At 42.5% G+C, this 11610-nt stretch overlaps 1 protein-coding gene across 1 annotated transcript; it reads left to right on the top strand.

Moving 5' to 3' along the window:
- The first annotated feature begins 9568 nt into the window (after window positions 1–9568).
- On the top strand, window positions 9569–10820 carry LOC139359487 (eukaryotic translation initiation factor 3 subunit F-like). Its single transcript, XM_071082532.1, is given in 2 exon segments — window positions 9569–10322; window positions 10325–10820. Coding segments are annotated over 2 exon segments (1083 nt in total). The 5' UTR covers window positions 9569–9583; the 3' UTR covers window positions 10669–10820.
- The last annotated feature ends 790 nt before the right edge of the window (window positions 10821–11610 follow it).

The raw sequence follows: 11610 nt of genomic DNA, 5'->3' as shown, positions 1-11610 counted from the left end.
CTCTACTAAAAATACAAAAATTAGCTGGGCATGTGGCAAGTCCCTGTAATCCCAGGTACTTGGGAGGCTGAGGCAGGGAGAATTACTTGAACCCAGGAGGCAGAGGTTACAGTGAGCCAAGATTGCACCACTGCAGTCTAAGCTGGGCTACAGAGTGAGACTCCATCTCAAAAAAAAAAAAAAAAAAAAAAAGAATATAGTAGATTTGGACAACACTATCAGCTAACTTGATTTGATTGATATTTGTAGAACACTTCACTCTACGATAGCAGAATACAGATTTTTTCCAAGTGCACATGGAACATTTATGAAGCTAGACCACATTGTGGCCCATTTTTAAAAGTCTCAATAAATTCAAAAGTATTTATCATGCACAGTATGTTCTCTGTGGAACATACTGCATATGACAAATTAGAATTAAATTAGAGATCAGTGGCAGAAAGACCCTTGAAAATCCCCAAATATCCAACATCTAATACGCTTCAAAATAACCCATAGGTCAAAGGAGAAATCTAAAGGGAAATTAGAAAGAAATTTGAAGTGAATGAAAACAGAAAACAACATAGAATATATGGTGGGCTGTCACTAAAACAGTGCCTAGAGGAAAATTTTTGTCATTAAATATTATATTAGAAAAGAAGAGAGGTCTCAAATCAGTGACTTCAGTTTTCACTTAAAGATGGAAAAAGAAAAGCAAATTAAATCCAAAGTAAGCAGAAAAATGGAATAATAGAGATCAAAGTGGGAATCAATGAAAGAAAATAGGTTAGAGGAAAATCAATGAATCCCAAAGCTTGTTCTTTGGGAAAATCAATAACATTGAGACATTTTTAGCCAGATTGATCAGGGAAAAAAGAGAGAGAAAATTACCAGTAGAAGGTATGAGAGAGATGACATCACTAAAGATTCTACAGGTATAAAGGGATAGTAAAATAACATCAGGAATACTTTTGTGCCAATTACATTCAGCACCATGAATAAAATTGACAAATTCCTTGAAAGACACAAATTACTAAAGTTCACCCAAGAAGAAATAGATAACCTGAATAGCCCTGAATCTATTAAAGAAACTGAAATTTGTTTTTACACTTGATCTTAGGTAAAAGGCCTAGAAGTGATGAAAATTGTTGTTTTAAAACCTCCCTATAGGCTAGGCACAGTGGCTTATTCCTGTAATCCCAGCACCTTGGGAGGCTGATGCAGGTAGATCACTTGAGGTCAGGAGTTCGAGACCAGCTTGGTCAACATGGTGAAACCCCATCTCTACTAAAAATACAAAAAGTAGCTGGGTGTGGTGGTAGGCACCTGTAACCCCAGCTACTTGGGAGACTGAGGCAAAAATTGCTTGAACCTGTGATGGGGAGGTTGCAGTGAGCTGAGGTCACACCTCTGCACTCCAACCTGGGCGACGGAAGGAGACTCTCCCTAAAAAAAAAAAAGGGGGGGGGCGGGATCCATGGCTCATACATGTAATCCCAGCACGTTGGGAGGCTGAGGCAGGTGGATCACGAGGTCAGGAAGAGGAGATAGAGACCATCCTGGCTAACACAGTGAAACCCCGTCTCTACCAAAAATACAAAAAATTATCCAGGGGTGGTGGCATGTGCCATTACTTGGGAGCTACCAGCTACCTGGGAGGCTGATGTAGGAAAATTGCTTGAATCTGGGAGGTAGAGACTGCAGTGAGCTGACATTGTGCCACTGCACTCCAGCCCAGGCGACAGAGTGAGACTCTGTATCCAAAAAAAAAAAAAAAAAAAAAAAGAATAACAAGAAAACCTCCCTATAAAGAAATTCAGGCCCAGATGGTGATAGTAGTAAATTTTACCCAATATTTAGGGAAGAAATAATAACAATACTTCACAAACTCTTCCAAAAAACTGAAGAGGAGGAAATACTTCCCAACTCATTCTGTGAAATCAGCATTATGCTGATACCAAAATTATCCTTGTACCCTGGCCAGACGAGGATATTAGAAGAAAAGAAAACTACAGACTAATATTCCTCACGAACATAGGGCAAGAATTCTATGCAAAAGTTTAGCAAATGGAATCCTAAATATAATAGAAAGGTAATACATCATAATCAAGTAGTATTTATCCTAGGAATGAGGGGTTGATTTAAGAATAAAAAATAAATCAATATAATTTGCCATATAAATAAACTAAAAAACTATATGATCACTGCAGTCAATACAGAAAAAGCATTTGGCAAAATCCAACATCCATTTTTGATAAAAACTGAGGAAAACTAGGAATAGAGGGAACTCCCTCAAGCTGATAAAGGGCAATCCCAAAAATCTTTCAGCTAGCATCACATCTGATTGTGGAAGACTGAATACTTTCCCCTTCACATCAGGAACACACTAGGGATGCCTGCCCTCACCACCTCTATCCAGCACTGTATTGGAGGCTCTAGACTGTGCAATCAGCTAAGAAACAGAAATAAAGGACATTCAGGTTGGAAAGAAAGACATAAATGGCTGTTATTCATGGATGACATCATTGTCTATGTAGGATACTCAATAGAATCTACAATAAGTTATTAAGTGGGTTTATCGAGGTTTCAGCATAAATTAAAGTACAAAAATGGTTTAGTGAAAGATTTGTAACTCAAAATTAAAATGTAATGTGTATACTATTGGTTGGATTTAGCCATCCCAAAATGTATACATATTGCAAAATATCATATTGTATACTATGAATAGATAAAATTTCTGTTTCTGAAGTAAAAAATAAAATAAAGAAATTAAAATAAAAAAATTAGCAACATTTACAATAGCATGAAAAATGTAAAGTACTTAGGAACAAATCTGACAAAAATGTAAAAGACCTGTACACTGAAAACTACAAAATACTGCTTTGATAAATTAAAGAAGCCATAAATAAATGGGGAGATATATCTTGTTCATGAGTGAGAAGACTCAATATTGTTAAGATGTTATACTCTTGAAACACAGATTCAATATAGATTCACTACAATCCCAATCAAAATCCCAGCAGGCTATTTATTTGTGTCTAAATCCATTTCATCAAAGACCTAGCACCCACAACAATCTGCCAATCCATCTGGGAAATAAGAGTTATCCCTGGTGTGCCTGAAAAGCACCATCAGTTCCCCAGGTCGCCAGAAATAAAAGTCTTAACTGGCTCTGAGTATTGGACATCAGATTACCCTGGTTTCAGTGTAACATACAGTCAAGTTCAGCTGAAAATGAAGCTGTCCACAACCACTGCTTTATGTTGGCTTTGGGGCCTGGAAACCATCATTTTACTTTCTGTCTGTATGAATTTGACTATTCTAGGTGTCCGTGTAATTGGAATCTTGTAGTATTTGTCTTTTTGTGACTGGTTTATTTCACTGAACACAATGTCCTGAAGATTTATCCATGTTGTTGCATGTATCAACTTTCCTTCCTTTTAAAAGCTGAATAATATCCCATTGTATGGATATACCACATTTTGCTTATCCCTTCATCTGTCAATGAACACTTAACATGGCTTCCACCTTTCAGTTATTCTGAATAATACTGCTATGAACATGTCTCTTTATGTGTTTTGTTCTATCGTTTTGGGTATATACCTGAAAGTGGCATTGCTAGATCTTATGCTAATTCCGTGTATAGTTTTCTGATGAGCCATCAAACTGTTTTCCACAGCGGCTGCACCATTTTACATTCCCACCAACAATGCATGGGGGTTTCAGTTTCTCCACATCCTTGCCAATGCTTGTTATTTTCTGTTTTGTTTTATTTTTGGGTAATAGTCATTCTAACATGTGTGAAGTGGCATCCCACCGTGGTTTAGATTTGCATTCCCTGATGACTAATGATGTCAAGGGTCTTGCCATGTGCTTTTTGTATATCTTGTTTGGAGAAATGTCTTCTCAAGTCCTTTGCCCATATTTAAATCAAGTTGTTTAAGTTATTATAAGGATCAAATAAAATAGTATACTTAGTACCCTGACTGGATCATAATAAACACTCCACAAAATGTTAAAATATCAAGTTTTTTTGTTGTTGTCATTGAGTTGAATGATTTCTTTAATTGAAGTTTATCTGTACAGATAAGCCACAAATCCCAAGAAAACAGATTGATGAATTATCACAAAGTGAACATATTTGGGACACCAGCTCTTAGATCAAGAAATAAAATATTACCAGAGCTCCCATGCAAACACTAAGATAATCACTATGCTGACTTGTAACACTATAGGTTTATTTTGCTGGTTTTGGAGCTTCATGGAAATGAAATAGTGCAGTACACATTCATTTGTATCAGGCTTCTTTCACTCAACATTATGTTGGTGAAATTCACCAACTGTGTGTGGCAGTTATTAAACTATTTTCATTACCATAAAAATTCCATGGTATAATATATATTTGTCCATTCTTCTGTGATTAACACTATGCTATTATGAAGTATACCTCTATCAGGATGCATTTCTTTTGGGTTTTCACATCGGAGTGGGAATTCAGGATCATAGGGGTGCTCACCTTTAGCAGTGTTCCCAAAGAATTTTCCAAAGTACTTGTGCTATTTCACATTTCCACCAGCACTGTATAAATGTTTCAGATACTTCACATTCTCACCAACACTTGGTATTAACAGTCTTCTTAATTTTAGCCATGCTGGTCAGTGTGTATTGGCTTCTCATTGTGGATAACATTTGTCTGATAGTTTATGAGGTTGGGCATTTTTATATGCTTCTAGCCATTTGGATGATCATTTGTCTTTCCTTACTTCCTTTTTCTTTTTTCTTTTCTTTTTTTTTTTTTTTTTTTTTTGAGACGGAGTCTCGCTCTGTCGCCCAGGCTAGAGTGCAGTGGCCGGATCTCAGCTCACTGCAAGCTCTGCCTCCCGGGTTCCCGCCATTCTCCTGCCTCAGCCTCCCGAGTAGCTGGGACTACAGGTGCCCACCACCTCGCTCAGCTAGTTTTTTGTATTTTTTTTAGTAGAGACGGGGTCTTTTCTTTCTTTTTTTAAAAAATGAAGTTCCTATTCCTTTCTCTTGTTCATTTGTCTGTTGGATTCTTTCTTTTATTTGTAGAAATTCTCCTTACACTCTGGACATGAGTCCTTTGCCTATTATATTTGTGACAAATGTATTTCCCATTTGTGACTTATCTTTTCGCTCTCTTATTGAATTTCTTAATTTTACTATCATCCAATGTATTGATCTACTCCTTTTGGGGTAATGATTTTTTTCTATTGAAGAAATCTTTACCTGCCTTCTGAGGAGCTTTTAAAATCTACATATGCTTACTAAACCCCTGTAGCTGGAGTCAGGCCAAATGTTGGTATTTCTAAAGACCAACCAGAAAATTGATATATATTTTATGCTAGAAAAAGAACTAGGCACTTTCATGATGTTATTGTCTATTTTGTGAGAAAATATCATCATCATTTTCCCAGGCCAGGACACGATATGTGTGCAGGATAATGCCATAGCTCCCCAACATCGAGAGCTCTTCCTGCATTGGGGAGGGTGGGCCTGACGCAACAATGGGGTCAAGTGGGTGCTAATTCCCAACTCCACAGGTGCGGGGCTTCAAAAACGGAGGAGAGCCGGGTCAGAGCTGTGGTCCTGCAATGGACTGAGGATATAGAATCGTCTGTTTGTATTGCCATGGGGGTCCAGAGACTGCAGGAGGTGGGAGAGGAGCAGATAGAAGAGAGATCCTGTGAGGAAGAGCAGAGCATGAAGGGTGAGGCCCCAAGAAAAGGGCAAGAAGGGAGGGACCTTTTGCTTAGCAGCTCAGTATTACGGGCATCTAGAGGTGAGGGCGGAGCCACTGGCTCAAAATGTACTATCTCTGGCATTTGTTATTTTGGTGCAAGGATTGGGAGAAAGTTCTGAACTGTACAGAGCCTGCCCAGGAATGGCAGACACCGCAAAGCTTGTGGATGGGCAGTCAGGGCTGTCCTGTGGGCAGGGGCTCCCGGGCATGTGAGCCATGCTGGAGCTGTGGATAGGGCCAGGCCTCCCAGGAGGGGCCCACACCAGCCTTTCTCTCTCACTGTTTCTGAATCAAGAATGTTGAGCACACAATGAAAAGCCCAACTTGCAAAAAGAAAGCATTTGCCTGATTGAAGGGGTGGCCTGCCCCTCCACACCTGTGGGTATTTCTGGTCAGGTGGCAGGAGAGACTGAGAAAAGAAATAAGACAAAGACAAAGTATAGAAAAAGAAAATTGGGCCCAGGGGACCGGCACTCAGCATACAGTGGACCCGCACTGGCACTGGTCTCTGAGTTCCCTCAGTATTTATTGATCACTATCTCTACCATCTCGGAGAGGGGGATGTGGCAGGACTGTAGGGTGCGGAAAGGTTCAGCAGGAAAACATGTGAGCAAAGATCTCTGTGTCATAAATAAGTTTAAGGAAAGGTGCTGTGCCTTGATGTGCATGTAGGCCAGATTTGTGTTTGACTTTACACAAACATCTCGGTGCATTAAGGAGCAGTATTGTCACCAGCATGTCTCACCTCCGGCCATAAGGCAGTTTTCTCCTATCTCAGTAAATAGAACATATGATCGGGTTTTACACGGAGACATGCCATTCCCAGGGACGAGCAGGAGATAGATGCCTTTGTCGTATCTCAACTGCAAAAAGGCCTTCCTCTTTCACTAATTCTCCTCAGCACAGACACTTTATGGGTGTCAGGCTGGGGGACGGTCGGGTCTTTCCCTTCCCATGAGGCCACATCTCAGGCTATCACATGGGGAGAAACCTTGGACAATATGCCTTGTTCTTGTCCAAGAAACAAGCCAAATGCCTTGGCTTTCGTGGGCAGAGGTCCCTGCGGACTTCCGCAGTGTATTGTGTCCCTGGGAACTTGAGATTAGAGAATGGTGATGACTTAACAAGCATACTGCCTTCAAGCACTTTTTTAACAAAGCACATCCTGCACAGCCCTAAATCCATTAAACCTTGAGTCAACACAGCACATGTCTCTGCAAGCACAGAGTTGGGGCTAGGGTTGCAGATTAACAGCATCTCAAGGCAGAAGAATTTCTCTTAGTACAGTACAAAATGGAGTCTCTTATGTCTACTTCTTTCTACGTAGGCACAGTCACAGTCTGATCTCTTTCTTTCTCCCACACCTGATGAGATTAGAATTGGTATTATAAGTAGTTTGCCAATCTATATATTGTGATGGAAAGCAGATCAGTGGTTACTTGGGGTGGAGCATGGCAGGAAAGGCAGGAGGAAGGGATCACAAAGGAGCACAAGAAAATCTATGGGGGATGGACATGCTCGCTGTCTTGATAATGGTGATGGTTTCACGGGTGCACAAGTCCTTCTACTACATGTCAATCACCCCTCATTGAGGCTGTTATATGTCCTCCCAACACACACGTGTGTGCGTACACACCCACACACACACAATGTAATGAAATGGTTCAAGATACCCTTGAGTTGCACAAGTACACGCTCTCCAAGCCTGCCTGTTTGGCTTTTCGAAGCATCCCAGTCACGAGGGAGAAAGACCAACATTTGGCCTGACTCCAGCTGCAGCATGGCTGCTGACACTACTTCAGGTTCAAAGTTCTGGGACTCCATGAAGCCCCAACTTAAGGAGAGAGGCTGCCAGAGGTACAGAGAAGGAAAGACTACTAACCCCACATCTGTCTCACCCCCTGATTACTACACACAGGCAATCACTGGAGCTTCTGACTTGAACTTCAAAATCTGTGGGCCCAAGACGGGAGACATCCCTCCAAACCCCTCTCCCCCGATTCATGGGAAAAATTGAGAGCGGAGGAGAGGATTAAAATACTAAGGGAATGAAACACATCTGAGCTCAGTTCATTGCTGAGAACGGCTGTTGGAATGATAACCATGCACCTTAGAGAACAAGAATTGTGGGTAATTTTCCTTTCTCCAAACAGTATGTTTCTTTACTAGTTTCTTACTGCAGGAGGCTTTAAAGCTCTGTAGAATATCTTCAGTAATAAGCAACAAAACGAAAAATAAAAAACAATGGTAACTGTCACAGCTAACAGATTGCTATTAGCAAAGATTTTCAGCAAGGTGTAAAAATCAACAGGCTGCATTTTTACCTAATGATCCCTGCAGTCTATGAAGAGGTGCCTCCAAGGTAGTGAAGACACTGACCTGACATCATGGGATATTCCTTCCCTGGTCCAGGAGACCTGAGCTGACCCCGTCCACTTCAGCTCCTCTGTGAAGTGATCGACTCTAGTGCTGATCACTTGTTCCCTCTGGTAATTGACAGCTGTTGCCAGGCAGCTGACCAAGGATGTTGCTGAGGACCAGACAGGGGCAAACAGGCTCCCACCCTAGGACCCTTAGCACAGGTCTCTCACCATCTGAGCACCAGCTCCAGAGAAAAAGGAGAAAGAGTTGGTAATGTTACCATTGGTGTGGGGTCTTCAGTTCTTGTCTTCTTGGAGGAAAGAATTCAGCCAAGAAGTAAGCAGTGACAGTGAAGCAGCTGCAGAGTTCATTTAAAGAGACAGTACACTCTGAAAGCCAAGTCAGAGCGGGCTGCTTGGAAAAAGAGACAGCGTTGATCGGCTGGGGAAGCTCCCTTATGAGGGTCTTGTATGATTATTCATGAAAGGGGTTGTGAAGGGGTGTTACTAGCAAGCATGTTTTGGGTGGTCTCCTGGGCGCACATGCCCTATGGTGATACATGCTAGTACATATATCACATGTCTTATTAATGTCTGAAATCGCCACCCTGGGGTATGTTTTTTTACCATTATAATGAGTAAATGTTACCTTTAGGGCAAGCCAATTTGAAGCGTGCATGCTCGCTATTAGGGAAAGTTCCTACTGAAGTTATCTCCTGTCAGGGTCAGATAAGTCCCAGTTAGGACCAGAGAAGCCGAACCTCAAGTTGAGATGTGGCCTTAGGTGACTGAGGGTCTGAGGAGTGAATTGTTTGCTTCACAGTAAAATCTAAAACATTTATGCAGTACATGGGTTGATGCATCTTCAACACAGGAGTGTCCAGCCTGGCAAACCAGGGGCCACCCTAGGGAAAGATCCAGTGACATCACAATCTTTAAACAGGAACGAGAGGAACAAGGCTGGGGGACATCTCTCTGAGGGCATAAGTTTCCAAATATTTGAGCACGGCCTCCTTTGCAAATCTGGGTGATGGTTATCAAGACAGGGACAAGAGGTATCAGCAACAGGTGTATTTTATAAAAATTAGTTATGTAAACATGCTTGTAAAACTTAAACCACCACAGCAATGTGTTTGAAAAGTAAACGTCTCTCGTTATTACACCCACTAGAGATAACTAGAGATGGCTAAACAAAAAGCTTGGTGCGTGTTTTGTGTACACTGACTGCCGGAACCTTCCAAGTCTCTTTGGCTTCTGATTTGGATAGGGAGAGTCAAGCACCGAGCTTGACTCAGGAGGGAGAGCACTATCTAAATGAATGTAGCTCCAGTATGAATAGCAAGAGTTTATATAGACAGGGACTCACCTAAAAAGTTATCTGATTTTATTCAATTGTTGAACATGATAGTAAAAGTGTGGATAACAAATGATAGCTGTAAAAACACACATGATCATTTCCGCTCCTGCCTCCTTTCTCGACAAGATGGCCACACCGGTGGTATCAGCAAGTGCTCCTCCGGCCACGCCAGCCACAGCCCCGGTGGCGGCACCAGCATCGGCCTCAGTCTCAGTCCCAGCGCCAATGCCAGCACCGGCTGCGGCTCCGGTTCCCGCTGCGGCTCCAGCCGCATCCTCATACCCTGCGGCAGCAGCAGCGGCTACAACTGCCGTTCCTGGCCAGACCCGGGCCTCAGCGCAAGCTCCAGCGCAGACCCCAGCGCCCGCTCTGCCTGGTCCTGCTCTCCCAGGGCCCTTCCCCGGCGGCCGCGTGGTCAGGCTGCACCCAGTCATTTTGGCCTCCATTGTGGACAGCTACGAGAGACGCAATGAGGGTGCTGCCCGAGTTATCGGGACCCTGTTGGGAACTGTCGACAAGCACTCAGTGGAGGTCACCAATTGCTTTTCAGTGCCACACAATGAGTCAGAAGATGAAGTGGCTGTTGACATGGTTGCTAAGAACACGTATGAATTGCATAAAAAAGTTTCTCGAAATGAGCTCATCCTGGGCTGGTACGCTACAGGCCATGACATCACAGAGCACTCTGTGCTAATCCATGAGTACTACAGCCGAGAGGCCCCCAACCCCATCCACCTCACTGTGGACACAAGTCTCCAGAATGGCCGCATGAGCATCAAAGCCTATGTCAGTACTTTAATGGGTGTCCCTGGGAGGACCATGGGAGTGATGTTCACACCTCTGACAGTGAAATACGCATACTATGACCTGAACGCATTGGAGTTGACCTGATCTTGAAGACCTGCTTTAGCCCCAACAGAGTGATTGGACTCTCAAGTGACTTACAGCAAGTAGGAGGGGCATCAGCTCACATCCAGGATGCCCTGAGCACAGTGTTGCAATATGCAGAGGATGTACTGTCTGGAAAGGTGTCAGCTGACAATACTGTGGGCCGCTTCCTGATGAGCCTGGTTAACCAAGTACCCAAAATAGTTCCTGATGACTTCGAGACCATGCTCAACAGCAACATCAATGACCTGCTGATGGTGACCTACCTGGCCAACCTCACACAGTCACAGATTGCCCTCAATGAAAAACTTGTAAACCTGTGAATGGACCCCAAGCAGTATGCCTGCTGGTATAGGTCTTAAACCCAGGACTCAGAAGTGAAGGAGAAATGGGTTTTTTGTGGTCTTGAGTCACACTGAGACAGTCAACTGTGTGTGATTCTAATAAACATAGCCTACCTTTTGTAAATTAAAAACACACACACACACACACACACACACACACACACACGATGAGAACACAAACTGCTTCTAATATTCATAAACCAGTAAGTATCTGAAACAGGTCTCAATCAATTTAGAAGTGTATTTTGCCAAGGTTAGGGACAGTTGGAAGGAAAAAACACAGAATCATAGAAACAATCTGTAGTCTGTGCCTTTCTCCAAAGATGATGTTGAGGCTTCAGTATTTAAAAGGGAAGAGAGTGCTGGAGGGGAAAGAGGAAGGGTGAGCTTAGGAGCAAAAGCAAAGTCAGCTTCTCTCTTGACTCAGCTTTCAGCTTAACTTTCTCCTTTTGGCAGAGTGATATGGGGTCCCAAGTTTCTATTTTCCTTTCACACATTTGAAACTAGACTTGATTTTGCTTAGAAGTGTGACATTTATGTATACTTATAAACAAAATCAAGGCTAGTTTTCAATTGCCCATTTTCAGAGAATGAGAAAGCCCAAGAGCTCATGACTCCTTCCCATTTCCTTGGGTTATGGATAACAGGAACCTGGCCAAGTTCTGCAGAGCCTAGGGACAGTGGATGAGAGAATGCTGTTTCTAAGCACTATTTGGTTGCTGTCAGATCCCTGCTCATAAACTTACTAGGAGGTGACTGGTCAACAAAAAGAGTCAAATTCTAAAATATTTGAAGAGACTTATTCTGAGTCAAATATAAGGGACCAATGGCCCATGACACAGCCCGCAGGAGACCCTGAGGACATGTGCCCAAGATGGTCAGGGCACATCCTAGTTTTATACATTTTAAGGACACATGAAA

Source organism: Macaca nemestrina, chromosome 17 (genome assembly GCF_043159975.1).
Source record: "Macaca nemestrina isolate mMacNem1 chromosome 17, mMacNem.hap1, whole genome shotgun sequence".
NCBI classification, from domain to species: Eukaryota; Metazoa; Chordata; class Mammalia; order Primates; family Cercopithecidae; genus Macaca; species Macaca nemestrina.
Note: the sequence above shows the minus strand (reverse complement) of the source record. Positions and strands in the feature narration are given on the sequence as shown.